We start from the raw sequence: 22,523 nt of genomic DNA on the forward strand, positions 1-22,523 counted from the left end.
GGTTTACTTTAACAAAGCCCTAATAAATAATGTAGAAGTCCAACATTGACAAAATACAAGGAATATGCTGTGAAAGTAGAACATTGATAAAACACAATTATGTCCAAAAATTGATTTCAGTTATGTAAAGATGCATTTGCAGATTATTTTAAACCTTCATATAATTGAATGAAATTTGGCATCAAAAATCAATATACATGTAGTGTAGATAAAGGGAATTATATATGTAAAGGACAAGGTATAGTAACAGCTGAATCTGGACCCTTATTTGATGTAAAAATCAGACCATGCACAGTTAACTGTGATAGTTTGTTGAAAAACTTAAATTGATGCATGTAGCAGAACTCAACTGATATTGGGAAGTGAATGGTGACTCGGTGAGCATTGTTGCCCAAGGGCCTTTTGTACATTCAACTTCCAAATGTAATAACAAATGACAGAGAATAAGATGTTCTTTTTATTAAAAACAGTCTTAGCAGTGCAACATAAAAATAAACAATACCAACCATTTAATTTTCACAATAATTTACATGTACATGTAATTGAGTACCTTGCAAGAAAACAAAGAACAGCACTTAAAATAATTCACTGATACTTGCTGAAATAAATGAAAATAAATACATTTACCACAATGCATCTTCAAATAAAGATGGCTATTAAAATAATTTGCAGCCATGCAAGCTCTCCTTGCAGCCCATCTCAAACTTTCCCATTCTCTCCACTTAAAAGAAAAAATTATAATCACAGCTTTTCAATATTGCATAAGGTTTCTTTTTCTAAAAAAAAAGACATCCCTTTTTTCACAAGTTAAAATGAGTAACAACCAACAGGATATTGATAATACTCTGTATTTTCTTTTTTGTCCTTGTCTTAATTTGCTTCAGTTTTCCTGCTGTACATTTTCATCGTTTTTGTTCCCTGACTTTGAGGGAGTTCTCCAGCTGTGTGGCAGTCATTCTACATGTTCTTTGCAAGGAGAAATCTTCAATCTCAAACACAGGCATCTCCTCAATCTAGTGAAATCAAAATTATCATGTTAGCTGGGGAAAAAAATTTCATTCCCTATAACATTCTTATTTAAATACAGTAAAACATGCTTATAGCAAACACAGTTATAATGAAATGGCACTTAGAGCAGTGATTTGTATTCCCCATATAATGAAGCTAACAGATATAGCACTTTCTATGTTTTGTTATGTTTTTTTTGTTTTTATATTTTATGTTTTTCCCATCTTTATAAATGATATCTGATAATTAACCACACATTTAACTCCTATTCCTAAATGTTTATTTACCTTTCAACGGTTCAAGAAGGGTTGTTTGTGGACATGGATGTAAAAATGGAAATCTTTTAAATCGACATTCCGAATCCAAAGAGGACTATTTTGGACCATTGAAAGGTAAATAAGTATCAATAATTTGAGTAAAGTATATGATAAATTATTGGATACCATTCTAAGAGCATAAAAAAGCATAAACTATAAGAAATGATGCTTGAAGTGAGCGACAAACAAGAGGCCCATGGGCCACATCGCTCACATGAGCACCAAGGGTAGGACTAGTATAAAATGGCTTTTTATTGTAAAGTTTAAATCCAAAAGTAGTCCCATGACCAATCATGGATTTGCTATTTTTTAGAAAATGATTGAGAAGCAGATTTTTAAAGAATTTTCCTATATATCTCTATGTAAAACCTTGGTCGGCCATTTTGGCCCCGCCCTACCCCCGGGGGTCATGATTTGAACAAACTTGAATCTACACTACCTCAGCATGCTTCCATATATATATGATGAATTATGGCTTTGTCATTCTTGAGAATAAGATTATTAAAGAATATACCTATAAATTTCTATGTAAAACATTGGTCGGCCATTTTGGCCCCGCCCTACCCCCCTGGGTCATGATTTGAACAAACTTGAATCTACACTACCTGAGCATGCTTCCATATATATATGATGAATTATGGCTTTGTCATTCTTGAGAAGAAGATTTTTAAAGAATTTTCCTATATATTTCTATGTAAAACTTTGGTCAAACCCCCGGGGGTCATGATTTGAACAAAATTGAATCTACACTACCTGAACATGCTTCCATATAAATATGATGAATAATGGCTTTGTCATTCTTGAGAAGAAGATCTTTAAAGAATTTTCCTATATATTTCTATGTAAAACATTGGTAGGCCATTTTGGCCCCGCCCTACCCCCGGGGGTCATGATTTGAACAAACTTGAATCTACACTACCTGAGCATGCTTCCATATAAATATGATGAATTATGGCTTTGTCATTCTCGAGAAGAAGATTTTTAAAGAATTTTCCTATATATCTCTATGTAAAACTTTGGTCGGCCATTTTGGCCCCGCCCTACCCCCGGGGGTCATGATTTGAACAAACTTGAATCTACACTACCTGAGGATGTTTCCCCATAAGTTTTATCTTTCCTGGCACAGTGGTTCTTGAGAAGAAGATTTTTAAATTATACCACTAAATTTTCATTAATTCCCCATTATCTCCCCTTGAATATGGGCGTGGCCCTTCATTTGAACAAACTTGAATCCCCTTCACCCAAGGATACTTTGTGGCAAGTTTGGTTGAAATTGGCCCAGCGGTTCTTGAGAAGAAGTCGAAAATGTGAAAAGTTTACAGACAGACAGACGGACGCCGGACAAAATGTGATCAGAAAAGCTCACTTGAGCCTTCGGCTCAGGTGAGCTAAAAATCGAAGGTTTTTACACCGCATGGATCTGTATCTATCTGCTTTATCTGTCTGAATTTTCTCAAGCAAAGAGCTACAGTTCTGGCCTGGGGGCCATAAAACATAAATGAGCTCACACTTGATCTCAGTCTCACTTTTTCCAAAAGAATTAATACATGTAGTGGAAAAGTGAGTCTGAGATGAAAAGTGAGCTCGTCCAAGTTTTATGTCCAAAGGCCTGCAGCTAGCACAGTTTGAGCTTACAAAGTTAGAAGTTTAATTCACATTTGTCCAGCTGTTAAAATTCTATGTCAGAGCCTAAATCATTTGTACCCCGATATTGCATCTATTCATAAGAAAATACAGGTACAGCAAAACTCGTTTAGTACGAACACGGATATAGCGAATTTACGGATATAGCGGAGTCATCTTGGATCCCCAGCTATATAAATTTAATGAATTTCTTATATGAATATAACGAATTACGGATATAGCGAAGTGATTTCATAGGTCCCTGTGACTTCGTTATAACCGAGTTTTACTGTACATGTATTTACTACCTGGAAAAATTTTATCCAGATGTCGGACAGCACTTGACAAAACCTCTCTTTCTCAGCCTCATCATTGAAGTAGAACACCCATTTGTCTTGACTATGTCCACCATCATAGGACTCAAACTCCTATCAAAAGTAAAGTACCAGCATGTGATACACAGTGAAATTCAATTTTTCTCCCAATCTCTTAGTCTACCTTGATTAAGAATTAATAGTATATTATATAAGTTCCTTCTTTATTTTTGAAAAATATGCTATAAAAATTAAAAATACCTGGTGGCTATATAATTATATCTAATGTGAATTTCAACTTATAAGCTTTGACGAAAATTAATGTGGAAGAATTTTGATTATTCTCGTTTTATGCTCATCTCATGTGGAAACAATGTAAAAGATTTTACGATAATTTTGTTTTTCTGTGAAAAATTCGTGTAATCATTCAAGATAAATGCATATAAAGTATTTCATAGGAAATAATATAAATTATTTTTCTGCCATTCACGCAAAATATGCCGTGAACATCAAATGAGACAATTTGCCTGTGAAATGGGTAATTTAAAAGGTTTGGTGAATCTGTGTATTACATATATTATTGATCAAGTGTTCAGATAAAGATTGTGATGTTACATATTTGTTTGAAGATCAAAAGAAAGTTTGGAGAAGGAATAAATGATACAGTGTATTGGGTATGTAGACTCACCAATATACAGTAGGTGTTGACTGCAGGATCAATAAGAACACACACAATATCAGCTATATTAGCACTGCCCAGCGTTCTGAAGAAACTGATTTGTAGATCCTCATGAAAAAGGAAGAGCTTGTTGGAGGTCAGGATAGCACAGCAGGGCAGACAGCTTGGCTTAGCCAATTCTTTTTTCTACAAAAAACACAAACTGATATATTATCGTTTTACAGACAAATCTTGTTATCTCAAAGGGACAGAGAACAAAACTTGGAGAAATCTATGGATTGTAGAAGTCCATTTGTGGATAATCATTTATATTTCAGTGAAAAAGATATGGCCTCCTTATAATTTTAATTTTCTTAGTATGACTTTCAAAATGATGTTGGATCAGTTCATGACATACTTTTAAGTCATATGCAATCGTTGTATGAAGTATGAACTTCCAGTGTCAGTTAAAGAGTTATGGACCAGTTTCAGATTTTTTTTTTTCATTTTTCTACCAATGACCTTGAATCTAAATATCTCCATCCTACCTGTAAGCCCTCGGCCACGGCCTGACATAATCTCTGTAGCCAGTCATTAGCCTCTTCTTCATTGGCTAATGCGAACTGCCACGACGACCCGTCCTGTTTTATGACCTCTATAGAGTGGTCCCTGTCAGACTTACTGGCGCGGCGACACCCGGTACAGTCATCACCCATGTGGACAAACATGGCGGGCTTCCCGTTCTTCTCAAAGTACACACACAACATTCCATCTCTGACAAAAAAAAACTACACAGTGCAGGGGATGGTAAAATAATTTCTTCTTTCTCGTAAGTAAAAAAGTTATTTTTGACTCCTGTGAATTTGTAAAAGAAAAGTTTTGATTCAATTTAGTTTTTACTCTCATACAAGCAAATTAAATTTTGAGTCCAAACACAAAGGGCACTCTATGGCACCAAATTTTAAAAATGAATTGAATAAAAAAATTATTGTTATATTTGTTTGGACAAAAATAACATAAGGAAAACATTTACTTCCAAACAGCATCAGATCAATATTATTTATCATGTTACCTCAATATAACATATGCTGATTTCCAGCTCTGTCCATACAATAGAGACTTGGGGTCCTGTACTGTATTTAATATCTGACTGCTGATCCCTGACAGCCCCCCGGAGGAATCCACTACTCTGTATAGCAGGTGCCCCTCCCGATAGGCTGTGTCCACTTTGTGTTTCTTGGATTCTAAATCGGATCCCCAGTGTACCAAAGAATAGCAAGCAATTTCCACTTCCGATGTCTAAATCAGAGAATATGGGGATCAAGAAATGAATGCTCATCATGTTGTATATATATCATTTGTTTCTTCACTTTTTCCATTGCAGTTTAATCTTTATGCATTCTGGTTATACATATACCCATACACATATAACTGTAAAAGAGCCCTTACTTCACAGCTGCTTTCCTTGGCTATGTGCTTTCTCAGTGCTATCATCTGAGTTTTGGCATCAGACAGCACACTGATCTGTTTGTCCTGTAGATGCTTCATCTGATCCTGTATGCAGTCTACGATACACCTGATAAAGTATAACATTTTATATTAGATTTCAAAGGATTAAACATTATGCCATCATTACAATGGGAAGAGGTTCCTATTATCTTTTCATTTTAGTAATAGGGGTATAAGAGATTCTTATAAAGGCATATAGAGTAGAACCTTGATAATTCAGAATGTCTGACACTTTTCAATATGTTTTTGATGTTAGAAACATTCCATGTATTGACTTCCAGTAAACGCTACCTTGTGACTTGCTGACTTCCTGTTGTTAGCCAGTACTGGTTTCTTCGTTTCTTACACACAATGTGGATAATCTGGTCCGAGATTGTTAACTGAAAAAAAGCAATTTTACTGTAAGTCACATACACTATAAACACACTCTGATTTATTTTTAGTAGAACAATTTTAAAAGCAGGGATATAGTTTTAAATGTTTATTGAAAAGGGGGTCATAAATATTTGAAGTGAGTTGAACATTTTCTTTACATAATTTAGCCCCATTTACCCTAATCACAAGGTTTTCTTTTGTTCCCATTGAGTTTGAGATAAGGAGTTTGGCTGCATGTCATATCCCCCCCATCAACACACACACACACACATACACATCCTCACACACATAAAACCATGTTTGAAAGTATAAACTAAATACATGTAGCATTAAAAAAAAATTTAAAACAGGAGGTTTACTCCTTACAGAGATGTAGTCTATAGAAGAGTATGGTATAGAGCAGTCCTTGATGAATGTAAAGTTGCTTTGGTTTTGGTTGAGGAGGTAGATTCCGTGGTCAGTGAGAAGTATGAACACAGGGTGGTCATCTCCGTCCGTGTGACCCAGCCGTGACACGTACATCTGGTCAAAATAAAGCATAGGATTATAAACAACAGACTAGCAAATGACAGAGATTATGGTTCTTAAATATTTAAAAGACAATGGATGTGTACAAATTTTATTTTTTCACCTTCTGAGCTGGAAAGTGGAAATATTGCACCAATTAATTGTTACCATCAAAATACAAAGTACATATATACATGTACATGCAAATGCATCTTAAGATATCTGAACAAAAAACTTACCCTTACAAATTTTTCCTCTGAATTTTCAAATATATTCAGCATAAGCTCCAACCTAGTGTTGTTCTCTAACCTATAAAAACTTGACTAGTAAAAAACAAATCCTACACACAGTATAAACTGTAGCAATAATAAGCAAGTATAATACTTCTAATTTTGTGCAAAGTCTGAAGTCTCGTACAAGAAAGTAGCAGTGAATCAAAACTATATTATAGAGATTATATACCAGTCAAATTTTTGAACATTGAGAGTGAGAATCTTGAAAGATTGATTCTTTGATATAATCTTTGTTAGTATGTACATGTAGTGTTACAATTTGACTGCTACAACAAAACACCTTCACAACCCACCTAACTTCCCCAGGATGGAGTTGGTTGACATCTTTCTCTACACTCAGCGTCAACTCCTCTGGCTCTTCCTCAAACATGTGTGGTTGTAACGTGGCATCTGATTGGCTGATTATGTTATCCACCATGTCTTGCATCAGAGAAGCTGAAGATGGTTTATCTGCTGTAGAAAAACTAGAGGAGTATATACTTAGATCATCTGATGTACTCTTTGTCACTTCACTGCTCTGACTATCTGGGCCACTATCTTTTTCATTACTAGTCTGTGTTTTGCTGTCTGGTTGCTTGTTGTCTACATCTTCATTAATACTGCCATATAAATTGTCTTTAATATCACAGGTTACATTGTCATGGTTATTAGAAATACTATATTGCACATTCCCAATACTAGACATACACACATCAGTCTCATCACTTTGTTTCTGAACTTTTTGGTTTACAGAACTGTTTTCAATATGAAAATCATTGATTTTTTCACTCACTTCATCCACTTCACTGAAATCATATTCCTTTACCTCCTGACTTTTGTACACATCAACCTCCGTGGATTTATTCTCACTCTCACACACACTAGAAGTAACTCCATTCATTTCCTTGACATGTTCTTGAGAGCCATCCACTTCACTATCTATCAGACTGTTGAAATCATTCTCCGATGATTCATTTCTGTGTATTGTGTGACTTTCTCCAATAGAACTCAGAATATCTTGTAGCTTTTCCTCTTCTCTAAATTTGGAGACATACCCTGGTTCTTTCTCTTTTTCCACAGTTTTAACTTCAGGCTGTGGATCTTCCACTGACTTTTCCTCCACAGTTTCCACAAATTCCTCCTCATATTCATCTAAAGGTTCAATGAGTACAGGAGAGGCACTTTTTTTCTTTGATTTTCGTTTTTTGCTATGCCCATGTTTGCTATGCCCTTTGAGTCTAATAACCTCAATGCTTGGTTCTTCCTGCGAGTTCTCGAGCTCACCAGCCACAACTGAGTCCAGTCGCTGAGCCTTATTCTCCGCACAGCTGTCATTCTTCAGCAAGTGGAGATTTGGATCAATGCTGCTTGTATCACTTGTGTCAGAACAAGTTTCTATGGAAGAGTAGGCATTCTAAAAAAAAGAATTTTAAAAAATTCTTTACCATTTATTTTACCATTTCAATTATAGAAAAAGATTTGTTCATGGTGAATCACAGGCAGCAAAAATGTTCTTATCTTGACATCCATAACTTATAATTACATGTATATCAAGTTAAATACAATTCAACATTTAAAATGGAAAATATATTTCAAAAATTATCCATTTAGAATTTATAAAAATAATTTTATTTCAAATTAAGGAAAATAGATTTATTTGTAGTGAATCAAGGGCATCAAAAAAAAGCTTTTTGTCATCCATTATTCATTATATCAATGTAGCTTCCTTCTTCAGTAAACTGGAATTTTTTTTTTCATAATCAGAAAGTTTTCATTACTAAAGATATTGTTATGAGCATGTTTTTATTTTACTCAGTCAACTAATAATCATAATGCTAGTGGAGCATAGAAACAGTGTAATACCGAGGGTCTGATTGAGGCAATGCTATCCATACTGCACAGTGACACACGATCGTCGTCAATCTGGGCTGATAGCTGGGAGACAGATCGGGGGCGGGGAGACACCCCCAGGTCCAGATAGGGTAGGTCCTGATCAGAGAGAAAAATAGATGTTAATGTAAGTAAAACTGTTGCTTAAGAGAAATAAATACAAACATATGACTAAAAAGGGATGGGGTGTTACCAGTGCTCTTTTAAGATTCAGTCAAAGTGATATTTTGCAGCAGATATTTTTTTTCAACACTTTTAAAATGGCATTTTCAAGCAATTTATCTCAAATTCGTAAATAAAACACATCAAAACTTTTAATGATATCTCTGCTAAATACTGTGGGGAAAGAGGGATATACATGATCAATCAAAGTTTTACTAGTTCCTGGGCACATCTTTCATCATTTTGTTGATACCAAGTTCAATGAAGTGATGCTCCAATGTACTTGTAAATTTGTTGGTAATGGTGATCCAAAAAATTTATATAGTACATTGGTAACACCATGGACAATGATAATTCCACAATATATAAGTAAATATTAAACATACACTAAATGAATAAATGTAACTTACATATTCCAACTGAAACACTACAAACTCTAAGCCTGCAGTCAGAGTTAACAACACATTAACACTCTGCAAAAGAAAAAAAATTCAATATAGACAGCACTGATTTCATTTTTTTAGAGAGCCTGAAGACATTTATTACATAACATGCACTTCATTTTAAATATTAACAGCCAGTCTTAAGAGCACTAAATTGCTTTGTCACATTGAGAATACTTAACAAGTACTTATTTCCTGTTTCCCCAAAAAGACAAACTTAATCTTTATTAAAAATCAATAACTTAAATGAAGATGCTATAAAAAAAGCTGATTCTAGCTAAAATATTTCCTAATGAGTTTCAGTTATATGAGTATATATCACCTGTTGATTTAAAAGCAGGGCCTCTTTGACGTAGTGTTTTCGAACAGTTTTGATATTTTCCTCATAACACCTTACATAGCTCTCCAGCAAACAATCATTTAATGCCATGAACAGCCAGGCTCTTCCTGTAATTAAAAATAAAAATAAAGTCATCTTTACAGAGTTTTTCATTACCATAAGGAAGATATAATGCTATATAAGCCATATCTTAATGGTTGTATCTAAGCTTTTAGAGAGGTTCAAAATCAAAAGTAGCTTTATATAAAACTTTTGCTCATTTAAATTTAAATTGTTCACTTCTATAACAAAACAAAGTTCAGTAACTTAATTACAACCAGCTGTTTACTTTTTGTAATACTTGCTTGTGAATTATATGAAAGAAATATGAAATATAATTGAACCATAGACTTTTGAAACTAGCTAAGGAAATAATATACTTCAATATCATAAAATTTTTAGAATATGTGGCATTATGGGAAGGTCATAAAAACGGATACCTCTTCCCAAGTCTGTTGTAACATTCTGAAGCTGTTTTATCTTTTTGATGGTTTGCTTGTCTGTGAATTCTGACACCACTCTCAGGTATCCACGCTGTATGTGCTTCAGCCTTACAAAAACACACGGCAAAACAATTAATCAAGATGAGTTACTGTAAAACATCTATTTCTCATATCAAATTTTATTCAAGAATTTTAAGATTAATATCCACTAAGAGCTTTTAATATAGCCTGCATTTGTTCATGCAAGCTTATATTTAACAGAGCATATTGCTACTGTTCATTGTCGTATTTTTTATAACCAGAAGTTTAGCGAATGGAGTCTGTACAGATATATTTTTTTTTAATTTTATTTCAATGTTTAAAAAAAATTTACTATTAGGGGAATAAATGGGATTTGTCAAGAAACACTAGAATAGAATCTTTTACCTTACAAGAAATAAAAATAATTTTAAAAAATACATAATTTTTGACATAGATTGTTAAAGAGAAGTCTGCCTCAGAGATGTGATTTTTCTCAAATTGACGAGTCATGCTTAACTTGCACTTTTCTCCATATTCCATAGTATATGAAATGTAAATACCAAAGTACACATATTACTAAAGTAATGAAGAAAATGCAATTTCTAAGATGTAAACTAAAAAAATGCTTTCAAAGTACATCTAAGAATTACTTAAAATTATCAAAGTAAGGAACTTAATACAAAGCAGTAAATAACAAACTTGCATGTGATCATGTGAGGAATTTGTATTACATCTTACAAGTGCTTTTTTTCTTATAAGGAGTTATTTCGTATTAAAGTGGGTCTTATTATACATTCAAAATGGAGCATCACTTGAGTGCCATGAAAGCTACTGATATGAACTCTTGTATCTTAAATGCATATCTTATGCACATATTTATTTTGATCAGCAAATGTAATTTTTTTTAAGTCAAATATAGTCATGCTGATAAGGAAATCAAAGAAAAAAATGTGAAGATAAGAAAAACAATGATAGTTTATAAGGATGTGCGATTTTATCGGTATACCGGTATATCGCGATTTTTTGTTGCGTGATACGTATCGTGATACAGAGATCTAAATACCGGTCTTTAGGTACATATTATAAAATCCAAAAATTATTCATTTATTTGTTCAATCTTTCAAATTACAATTCCAGCAAGTATAAAAAATGATTAAAAAGTGAAAAGAACGGCATCTTACCGTCCAAACATAATTGATTTTGTATACATAAAAATTTCAAGAAAGTAAAATTTTGTTTTTATTGCATATTTTTTAGAAAAATAATGACTTTTCATATAAAATCTTTGTAAAAACTGCTTATAAGAATATTATGATATTATCGTGATATTGTGGGGAAAAAATCGTGATATATCGCGATACGAAATTTTTGGCGATACCCATCCCTAATAGTTTACAACAAAGACATTTCTAGACAGAAATGAGATTACACTGAACTGTAAGAAGTCCTTATGGATAGATGGATAAGGATTACCGGTAGATTTGAAGTTTTCGTGTTGGCGTGCAGAAGAGATAAAACATGAATATAGATAAAAACCAGTATTCTTACCCATGCAAGAAAACACGATCAAGGTTGTCACATAACTTCTGACAAGACTCATCATCATTTCCGAGGAAGACAGGATTTTCAGGATCAGCTGTTACATATTTACCTTGAATCTGATGAATAAGACGTACAATATAAGAAAAAAATATTTTATACTTCATCATTTCAGGCTTTTATCCGATTTAAATACATGGATTCAAATCTGTTATAATTAACAGACATCGTTTGTACTGAAAATGAGATTAATTTTTTGATAAATATATGTAATACATTCTCTGTTACTGACTAAGACAATAGATAAGTCATGTGACACTTGACTCCCATGTTGACATTGAAATCTTACACTTTTGACGGCTTTAGCGACGTTCTCTAGGATTTTCTCTTTCACGGTATGTCTTTCTAATGCTGAAGCCATCGCTGATCATCTTGAAATATCCATCTACATCATTAAAACAGCACTATATTCACATCATAACACCAACCCATCTTTTCTCTTGAGAAAATGAAAGTTGTCAGCTTAACTTCCGGTTAATCGGAACTCTTCTATTTTTTTCCAACACAAGATACACGTGTTTGTTTTCAGTAGATTTTGATCATTTTTAGCGTGACACTTTCGGTCATTATGGAAAGTGATACAAGTAAAGATCGTGTAAACTCAGTCGTAGAAACATACCATAATATACCTCGAGGTAAACCGAAATCTGGGAGGCCATGGAAAACAATAAGGAATGAACGGTATGAACTTTGAAACATTTTATTCACTCAAAGCCTCACTGATGAGACATAAGAGTACAGACATAACAAAATTTATAAACATCCTTGTCATGGGTATTCATGAGATTCAGAAAAAAAACTTATATGTATGATGAGAATGTAAAGCAGGGTAAATGACATGGAGTCATTTAACACTGTAACAAAATAGTAAAGCTCAAAACTGCACATCGAGACATTGGACATTCTGGTCAGATGAAAAAAATTGTGCATCGGACCAGAGACACTGCACATCGGTCAAGTCCGACAGTCCGATGTTTTTCACATAGACTGATGTATATGCTTTCCATAATTTTATGAATAAAATCACAATTATCATTATATGTTTATGAAATAGATTTTCTGCAATTCGAACTACCAAAAAGAAGGCTCTAAACTGGGATGAGAAGATGAAGAAGAGAGCAGAGAAAAAATCAATTAAAAACTACGAAAAAGAATTAAAAGAGAAACGGGCTAAAGAGTTGGAGGTAGGAGAAGCTCAAAGGTTTTATACTGCAGCTGTTTAAAGAACAAGAATGGCTGGACTTGTACTTTGCTAAATTTGAGCTCATTCAAAACTGATTCTAGCATATTACTGATCAGAAGTGAGTACAGTACTAAGTTTTGTGTCAACTAAAAATGGACTTTATTTTTTATCTTTTAGATGAAGAGAATGAGACAAGAAGAAAACAAAAGAAGACGGTTAGAAAATGAAAGAAAATCAGAGGTTGTTCAAACGGTAAGTAATGCTTTTGAAAAATAGATGTCAGATGTGGTCAAATATTTTTAGGTCACCTGAGTAAACTCAGGTGACCTATTGCTATCACTTTTTGTCCGTCGTCGTCCGTCATGCGTTAACATTTGAACATTTTCAGCTTCCTATCTGAAACCACTGAACCAATTTCAACCAAATTTGGCATATAGCATCTATGGGTGAAGGGTAGGGGTGCAACGATACGGCTACCCCACGATACGATACGTATCACGGTATTCAGTTCAAGGTACGATACGTATCACGATACATGACATATTGGGTTAAAAAGTCAGACGTTTGTTATCATATACTTTAAACTCAAAAGTTTTATAAAATGCTCATTACACTAACACTAGGAAAGTGGTAACATCCTTCGAACCGTTAAATATGAGACTGGAAACAAGTTTATTTGTCATTTCTGCAGTTTCGTTGACCACATGTTTCGTGCGGAAGCCATTTTGAAAATGTAAATGACGAACCAAAACGGACGATTCGGATAATTACGGACCAATTGAACCGAACCGTTATATCAGTTTCACGTATCGTGAACTGAACCGTGGAAAAATAAACCGCGGTATACCGTCATTCGGTTTATCGTTGCACTCTTAGTGAAGGGGAACAAAAATTGTGAATTTCATGGTCCCCGCCCCCCTGGGGCCTGGGGGGTGGGGCAAAAACCACTAAAATTAGTGAAATCTTTAAAAATCTTCTTCTTTACTCCTGGACATCAAGCAGTCAAACTGTTGGTATGATTGTAATCAGCATTGAGTCCTCTGCCAAAATTGTGAAATTCATGGCCCCAGGGTCAGGGGTTCTGGTGTTAGGGCTGGGCTCTATTGATTATGTAGTGAAAATGCATAGATTCTTCGAAAATCTTCTTCTCTGCTACTGGGTATTAAATAAACTATTTAAGTACAAAGTTATAAAGGAAAAGAGTGTCTCTACCAAAATTGTGAATTTTATGACCCTATGGTCAGGGATTATGGTGTTAGGGCGCGGCTGTATTGATTATATAGTGAAAATGTATTAAATTTTTGAAAATCTTCTTCTCTTGTCCTAGGTATTAAGTAAACTAAATAAGTACATAGTTCTGATGAGCAAGAGTATCTCTACAAAAATTGTGAATTTTATGGCCCCTGGGTCATGGATTCTGGTGTTAGGGCGGGGCTCTATTGACTATATATAGTGAAAATGTATTAAATTTTTGAAAATCTTCTTCTCTTGTCCTAGGTATTAAGTAAACTAAATAAGTACATAGTTCTGATGAGCAAGAGTGCCTCTACCAAAATTGTGAATTTTATGGCCCCAGGGTCAGGGGTTCTGGTGTTAAGGCTGGGCTCTATTGAATATTGATTATATAGTAAAAAGACATTTATTCTTTGAAAAGCTTCTTCTCTACTTCTAGGAATTAAATAAACTAATTAAGGGCATAGTTATGATGAACAAGAATGCTTCTACCAAAATTGTGAATTTTATGATCCCATGGTTAGGGGTTATGGTGTTAGGGCATGGCTCTATAATGATTATATAGTGATAATATATTACATCTGTGAAAATCTTTTTCTCTACTCCTGGGTAATAAGCAGATGAACTATTTATATAGTTATGATGTGCAAGGGCTCTTCTTCCAGAATTGTGAATTTCAAGGCCCCTGGTCAGGGATACCAAAGGGGGGGGGGGGATCGGGCTATACATATATACTGAAAATGAATTGTTTGAAATCTGCTCCTTGGTATTAATCGAACATTTTTGATAAGCAAGTGTGCCTTTTCAAAAATTATTCAATGTGTAGACCTATGGTCAGGGGTTCGTGTGTGATAGGGGCACTCCTGATTATTGCTGAATATTACTGATTAGTTGACATGCATTTTTGTTCCCCTAGTGGCCTACCCTGATTATAGGTATTAAGTAAACAAACTAAACAATTGCTAAATGTATAGTTATGATTAGCAATGGTGCCTCTTTCAAAATTGTGAATGCCATAGCTTAAAACATGAACCAAAGTCAATCATTTGAAAGTTGTTGCATGATGCTCAGGTGACCTATAAGGCCCATGGGCCTCTTGTTTAGGAACCAAGAGTTCACACTTTACTCATAGAGTAATCTGTAGTTAGAGGGTATCCATTTAACTTGAATTAATTTTGTATCCAAATTGACATGATCAAAAAACCTCTGTATACAATCCTTGTCCTGAGCTTATTTTCTCTCCCCTTGCCCTTTCCTGGTTCAATCTTCAGCCACAAGGGTGTAAATAGGTAAAGGTGTGCATTGTTTTGGAACCACATTTTTAGGTTAGTGGTCAAGGTTCTAGTAGTTCTCTGAAATTTTTTCATCCCATTGGCCCCAACTGACTTCACCCAAAAAGTGCCATAGGATAAAAGGCCTTTCATCCTAATGTCCTTTGCTAATAGCGGGGCCCTATGAGATGGTCACTGTCTCAATGGCATTGTATTTTGTTTCATACTCATCTTATTTACACTTGATTTAGACCTTTTTATCTCCCTTACAGGCTTAGAAAGGTGGGCGTATATTGCTTAGCTCATTTGGTCAGTCAGAATGTCTGTAGACCAGTTGTTGTTCTATCTATTTCTTTAGAACTCTTTGTTGATAGAATCAAACTTAACATCAAACATGGCATGACCCATTTTATTTTTGAAATCACATGGTGACAGGGCAAAGGGCAAACTACCTTAGTCATGGGAAGATTATGTTCCTTGTTTATATCTTGAGAACCCTTAGCTTGCCAGACATCAAACTTGGTATATTGGTTCCCAATCAAAAGTAAATGTCCACTGTAGAATTTGAGGACACAATCATCACAAGGTCTAATGTCAGGAGTCAAACTGGACATAGGAATATGTCAAGCACTCAATATTTTAAGAACCCTGGTACACTGGTTCCCCTGAAGAATAATTAACCTCTAATGATGTTGAGGTCACAAAGTCAAAGGTCAAGGATTTAAACTACAGAAAGATATTGTCCTGTCCTGTTAACTAATTTACTAGAGAGACATCAAACTTAGTATATTGTTTCGGGCTCCTTTTTTACAAGTTTCTCAAATATTTCTAGTTTCAAACTATATTGTCTATTTACCAGTAATTTGAATTTGAATTACTTTTCAACAGATTAAAAATACAGCCAAGATCAAGAGAATGAAAAAGAAACAGCTGCGACAGATTGAGAAGAGATGAAAAGATTGAATAATAGTGATCGTAAAAAATAGTTGTGATGTAATTCAGAAACATGCTGCTGGTCAAACTCTTTGCATTATTGATTTCACAGACCTGATGCTGAAACCTTAAGTTTAACAAGACTTTCTGATGAGATGCAATACTTTTATATGCCTGAGAAATTGTCTCACATGAGCTGTTTTGATCAAAGTGTGTCTGGCGTTGATTTTTATGCCACCTAACAGATGCATACCAAGTCACCGAAATTTTATTGATTCAAACAAGAGTTTCCATCAGGGAGGCTTGAATTTGAGCTGGAGTTATGTATTTTGTTTGCTGAGCTGTTATTGACTTTGGAAGTCTAGTAAAAAATTCTCATATTTGTTAATGCCATTAATAAATGTTGTGTTTTTTAATCAAGAGATATTATACAAACAGATTTGAGAGACAATTATACAGTACACTTGAATATAATTAATTAAGAGAATGCCCAATGTTTCATGTGAGCATTTTAGCCCAAGGAACTGTGTATATTGCATGTAATATGTGTTACTGGATACATATATGTTCTTTTTTTACCTGATAAAAATAAAATTATTTATTTTCATAGTGATGATTTTGTTAAATTCTAATGTGATGCTCAAATTTACATTGCATACATTGTAAGGTATTCAATGTATAATGAAGTGTTTTGGAACAATTTTGAATCATTTTATAAACTAGTTAAAAATATATTGCTAGATTAAAATGAAAGGGAAATAAACCAAATTTACAAGACTGATTACAAGGAGCTGATCATTTTGCACCTTGAAAAGTTTTAAAAGAATTATATGCCCTTGATAAAAAAAAGAAAATTTTAACTTTGTCAAAATTTCTGTGGTAAATGATTCATTTTATCTTATATTATAACAAGAGGCCCATGGGCCACATCGCTCACCTGAGCACTGTGGCTAGGAAAAAGCAGAATTGGTTTATACTTGAAAAGCTTAAATCCAAAAGTAGTCCCATGACCAATCCTGGCTTTGCTATTCTTGAGAAGATTTTTAAAGAATTTTCCTATACATTTCTATGTACTTTGGTCGGCCATTTTGGCGCCGCCCTACCCCTGGGGGTCATAATTTGAACAAACTTGAATCTACACTACCTGAGGATGCTTCCATATAAATATGATTAATAATGGCCTTGCTATTCTTGAGAAGAAGATTTTTAAAGAATTTTCCTATATATTTCTATGTAAAACTTAGGTCGGCCATTTTGGCCCCGCCCTACCCCCGGGGGTCATGATTTGAACAAACTTGAATCTACACTACCTGAGGATGCTTCAATATAAATATGATCAATTATGGCTTTGTTGTTCTTGAGGAGAAGATTTTTAAAGAAATTTCCTATATATTTTTATGTAAAACTTTGGTCGGCCATTTTGGCCCCTCCCTACCCCTGGGGGTCATGATTTGAACAAACTTGAATCTACACTACCTGAGAATGCTTCCAAATAAATATGATCAATTATGGCCTTGCTATTCTTGAGAAGAAGATTTATAAAGAATTTTCCTATATATTTCTATGTAAAATTTTGGTCGGCCATTTTGGCCCTGCCCTACCCCCGGGGGTCATGATTTGAACAAACTTGAATCTATACTACCTGAGGATGCTTCCATATAAATATGATCAATTATGGCTTTGTTGTTCTTGAGGAGAAGATTTTTAAAGAAATTTCCTATATATTTTTATGTAAAACTTTGGTCGGCCATTTTGGCCCCTCCTTACCCCTAGGGGTCATGATTTGAATAAACTTGAATCTACACTACCTGAGGATGCTTCCAAATAAATATGATCAATTATGGCCTTGCTATTCTTGAGAAGAAGATTTATAAAGAATTTTCCTATATATTTCTATGTAAAACTTAGGTGTGTACCCCCGGGGGTCATGATTTGAACAAACTTGAATCTACACTACCTGAGGATGCTTCAATATAAATATGATCAATTATGGCTTTGTTGTTCTTGAGGAGAAGATTTTTAAAGAAATTTCCTATATATTTTTATGTAAAACTTTGGTCGGCCATTTTGGCCCCTCCCTACCCCTGGGGGTCATGATTTGAACAAACTTGAACCTACACTACCTGAGGATGCTTCCTAATAAATATGATCAATTATGGCTTTGTTGTTCTTGAGAAGAAGATTTTTAAAGAATTTTCCTATATATTTCTATGTAAAACTTAGGTCGGCCATTTTGGCCCCGCCCTACCCCCGGGGGTCATGATTTGAACAAACTTGAATCTACACTACCTGAGGATGCTTCCATATAAATATGATCAATTATGGCTTTGTTGTTCTTGAGGAGAAGATTTTTAAAGAATTTTCCTATATATTTCTATGTAAAACTTAGGTCGGCCATTTTGGCCCCGCCCTACCCCCGGGGGTCATGATTTGAACAAACTTGAATCTACACTACCTGAGGATGCTTCAATATAAATATGATCAATTATGGCTTTGTTGTTCTTGAGGAGAAGATTTTTAAAGAAATTTCCTATATATTTTTATGTAAAACTTTGGTCGGCCATTTTGGCCCCTCCCTAACCCTGGGGGTCATGATTTGAACAAACTTGAACCTACACTACCTGAGGATGCTTCCATATAAATATGATCAATTATGGCTTTGTTGTTCTTGAGAAGAAGATTTTTAAAGAATTTTCCTATATATTTCTATGTAAAACTTAGGTCGGCCATTTTGGCCCCGCCCTACCCCCGGGGGTCATGATTTGAACAAACTTGAATCTACACTACCTGAGGATGCTTCCATATAAATATGATCAATTATGGCTTTGTTGTTCTTGAGGAGAAGATTTTTAAAGAAATTTCCTATATATTTTTATGTAAAACTTTTCGGCCATTTTGGCCCCTCCCTACCCCTGGGGGTCATGATTTGAACAAACTTGAATCTACACTACCTGAGAATGCTTCCAAATAAATATGATCAATTATGGCCTTGCTATTCTTGAGAAGAAGATTTATAAAGAATTTTCCTATATATTTCTATGTAAAAATTTGGTCGGCCATTTTGGCCCTGCCCTACCCCCGGGGGTCATGATTTGAACAAACTTGAATCTATACTACCTGAGGATGCTTCCATATAAATATGATCAATTATGGCTTTGTTGTTCTTGAGGAGAAGATTTTTAAAGAAATTTCCTATATATTTTTATGTAAAACTTTTCGGCCATTTTGGCCCCTCCTTACCCCTGGGGGTCATGATTTGAATAAACTTGAATCTACACTACCTGAGGATGCTTCCAAATAGATATGATCAATTATGGCCTTGCTATTCTTGAGAAGAAGATTTATAAAGAATTTTCCTATATATTTCTATGTAAAACTAAGGTCGGCCATTTTGGCCCCGCCCTACCCCCGGGGGTCATGATTTGAACAAATTTGTATGTACACTACCTGAGGATGCTTCAATATAAATATGATCAATTATGGCTTTGTTGTTCTTGAGGAGAAGATTTTTAAAGAAATGTCCTATATATTTTTATTAGGGATGTCAAATCGGTCGATTTTTAATACTCGGTTACTCGGACGTTTTTCCGGTTACTCGGTAAAAGTGTAAATAAATATGAACAAGTAAATGAAAACTAAAAAAACATTGTAAACTCTTGTAGAAATAAAACCAGATGCAATGATAGGAGACCTATCCGTGAATGTATTTCTGTCATAATAATGATGAGCACTTCGTGCCCGACGAAATTTAATATAACATACTTAATATTCAATTTATTTATCAAATAAACACAAGAATTAAAATTATAAGTTGTTCACAGTGTTTTTGTTTAAAAAAAAAAAATCTGCTACGTAATTGTAATGTAACTCTTAGTCGCGTTTGACGACCAGGTATCAGTCGTCAGAGCTACGTACAGTATCAACTTGAACTTGATCAAGTTCTCCTAACTGAGCGGATTTACGATTTTCGTACATTTTTCGATCCTAGACTTTATAATATTACGGTACGGTATTTTGTAGTTTGGTGCAACGATGGACATCAGTTTTTTTTTAAAGCCTTTGCTAACCAGTTGAATTGGCATGTAATATCGCACGTGTAATATCATCCGCTCTTTTCCCGAGAATTTAAGGCTTCTCGGAGAAATAACAAAATTATCTAATTTATTTAAACATAATGGATCTTAAACGATGTTCAGTGAAAACAAATAATTAAAGCCAAACAAAAAATAAGGGAAGAAGACAGCCGAAGGTGAGAAAAGCCAGGTACCCAAGGTCACGTTAGGTGCTTGGTCATGATAATTACTGTATAAACACTGCCACAGGCGATAACGGTCATTTAGAGTCGTAGGAAACCCTAATTACTGTATGTACAAGTGCAATGAGCATTTTACGTTTTAAGACAGATTGTTTAATGCATTAATAAATAAGTTTAGAACTATTCAAAATTATACATCCGAGTAACCGAGTACCGATTTTAGTATTCGATACTCGGACGTTCGATCGAGTACCCGGTTAACCGGGTACTCGTTGACATCCCTAATTTTTATGTAAAACTTTGGTCGGCCATTTTGGCCCCTCCCTAACCCTGGGGGTCATGATTTGAACAAACTTGAACCTACACTACCTGAGGATGCTTCCATATAAATATGATCAATTATGGCTTTGTTGTTCTTGAGAAGAAGATTTTTAAAGAATTTTCCTATATATTTCTATGTAAAACTTAGGTCGGCCATTTTGGCCCCGCCCTACCCCCGGGGGTCATGATTTGAACAAACTTGAATCTACACTACCTGAGGATGCTTCAATGTAAATATGATCAATTATGGCTTTGTTGTTCTTGAGGAGAAGATTTTTAAAGAAATTTCCTATATATTTTTATGTAAAAGGCCATTTTGGCCCCTCCCTACCCCTGGGGGTCATGATTTGAACAAACTTGAATCTACACTACCTGAGAATGCTTCCAAATAAATATGATCAATTATGGCCTTGCTATTCTTGAGAAGAAGATTTATAAAGAATTTTCCTATATATTTCTATGTAAAACTTTTCGGCCATTTTGGCCCTGCCCTACCCCTGGGGGTCATGATTTGAACAAACTTGAATCTATACTACCTGAGGATGCTTCCATATAAATATGATCAATTATGGCTTTGTTGTTCTTGAGGAGAAGATTTTTAAAGAAATTTCCTATATATTTTTATGTAAAACTTTGGTCGGCCATTTTGGCCCCTCCTTACCCCTGGGGGTCATGATTTGAATAAACTTGAATCTACACTACCTGAGGATGCTTCCAAATAGATATGATCAATTATGGCCTTGCTATTCTTGAGAAGAAGATTTATAAAGAATTTTCCTATATATTTCTATGTAAAACTTAGGTCGGCCATTTTGGCCCCGCCCTACCCCCGGGGGTCATGATTTGAACAAACTTGAATCTACACTTGAGGATGCTTCAATATAAATATGATCAATTATGGCTTTGTTGTTCTTGAGGAGAAGATTTTTAAAGAAATTTCCTATATATTTTTATGTAAAACTTTGGTCGGCCATTTTGGCCCCTCCCTACCCCTGGGGGTCATGATTTGAACAAACTTGAACCTACACTACCTGAGGATGCTTCCAAATAAATATGATCAATTATGGCTTTGTTGTTCTTGAGAAGAAGATTTTTAAAGAATTTTCCTATATATTTCTATGTAAAACTTAGGTCGGCCATTTTGGCCCCGCCCTACCCCCGGGGGTCATGATTTGAACAAACTTGAATCTACACTACCTGAGGATGTTTCCCTATAAGTTTCATCTTTCCTGGCATGCATGGTGTTATGAAATTCACAATTCAGGTAGAGGCTTTTTGATATGCTTACAATTTAGCTGCTTAATGTCCAGGAGTAAAGAAATTTTTTATGCCCTGCCATGAATATGGCCGGGGCATGTAATGTTTGTCATGTCCGTCTTTCCATCCTTCTGTCCTTCCGTCACACTTTGCGTTTAGCTCAGTTTCAAACAAACTAAGATATTTTCATCAAACTTCGCATGCTGATAGATATTGATGTGAGCTATGCAACTGCATCAACATTTTTTGACCTTGATTCTTCCTGTTTCCTTTAACCTTGACCTCACTTTTCTTAAATTAGTGTCTAGCTCAGTTTTAAAGAAACCATTCAAGATGGTGTTATCAAACATCACATGTTGATACATACTGATGAGAGTTATGCAACTGCATCAACTTTTTTGACTTTAACTTTTTTTTTTACCACACTTTTCTTTAATTAGTGTTTAGCTCAGTTTTAAAGAAGCCAATCAAGGTAATTTTTCAAATTTCATGTACTGATATAGATACCACTCAAGATGGTGTTATCAAATTTCACATGTTGATACATACC

At 34.6% G+C, this 22,523-nt stretch overlaps 2 protein-coding genes across 2 annotated transcripts; one reads left to right on the forward strand and one right to left on the reverse strand.

Moving 5' to 3' along the window:
* Positions 1 to 453: 453 nt before the first annotated feature.
* Positions 454 to 11,975, reverse strand: LOC134252026 (pleckstrin homology domain-containing family M member 2-like). The gene is made up of 16 exons (XM_062734442.1): positions 11,810 to 11,975; positions 11,470 to 11,579; positions 9,898 to 10,007; positions 9,401 to 9,525; positions 9,046 to 9,108; positions 8,447 to 8,572; positions 6,898 to 7,997; positions 6,551 to 6,620; positions 6,171 to 6,326; positions 5,721 to 5,809; positions 5,370 to 5,496; positions 4,993 to 5,219; positions 4,469 to 4,694; positions 3,951 to 4,127; positions 3,257 to 3,376; positions 454 to 1,013 (listed from the first exon to the last, which is right to left on the reverse strand). The coding sequence occupies exons 1-16, from the start codon at positions 11,879 to 11,881 to the stop codon at positions 903 to 905; spliced, it is 3,009 nt and encodes a 1,002-aa protein (XP_062590426.1). The 5' UTR covers positions 11,882 to 11,975; the 3' UTR covers positions 454 to 902.
* A 45-nt stretch (positions 11,976 to 12,020) lies between these two features.
* On the forward strand, positions 12,021 to 16,749 carry LOC134252027 (coiled-coil domain-containing protein 86-like). Its single transcript, XM_062734443.1, has 4 exons — positions 12,021 to 12,201; positions 12,575 to 12,704; positions 12,881 to 12,955; positions 16,096 to 16,749. Exons 1-4 carry the CDS (start codon positions 12,089 to 12,091, stop codon positions 16,159 to 16,161), a joined length of 384 nt encoding a protein of 127 aa, XP_062590427.1. The 5' UTR covers positions 12,021 to 12,088; the 3' UTR covers positions 16,162 to 16,749.
* The last annotated feature ends 5,774 nt before the right edge of the window (positions 16,750 to 22,523 follow it).

Source organism: Saccostrea cucullata, unplaced genomic scaffold (assembly GCF_032062105.1).
Source record: "Saccostrea cucullata isolate Sc308-1 unplaced genomic scaffold, CSIRO_AGI_Scuc_v1 ctg6, whole genome shotgun sequence".
Taxonomy (NCBI): domain Eukaryota; kingdom Metazoa; phylum Mollusca; class Bivalvia; order Ostreida; family Ostreidae; genus Saccostrea; species Saccostrea cuccullata.

Excerpts from the sequence above, each read along its gene's own strand:
- LOC134252026 (XM_062734442.1), bottom strand. The coding sequence starts at position 11,881 with ATGGCTTCAGCATTAGAAAGACATACCGTGAAAGAGAAAATCCTAGAG. Across the intron at positions 7,998-8,446 it reads TTGCCTCAATCAGACCCTCG|AATGCCTACTCTTCCATAGA; the intron begins GTATTACACTGT and ends TCTTTTTTTTAG. Across the intron at positions 5,810-6,170 it reads CTTCTATAGACTACATCTCT|TTAACAATCTCGGACCAGAT; the intron begins GTAAGGAGTAAA and ends GCTTTTTTTCAG.
- LOC134252027 (XM_062734443.1), top strand. The coding sequence starts at position 12,089 with ATGGAAAGTGATACAAGTAAAGATCGTGTAAACTCAGTCGTAGAAACA. Across the intron at positions 12,202-12,574 it reads AAAACAATAAGGAATGAACG|ATTTTCTGCAATTCGAACTA; the intron begins GTATGAACTTTG and ends TTTATGAAATAG. Across the intron at positions 12,705-12,880 it reads AACGGGCTAAAGAGTTGGAG|ATGAAGAGAATGAGACAAGA; the intron begins GTAGGAGAAGCT and ends TTTATCTTTTAG.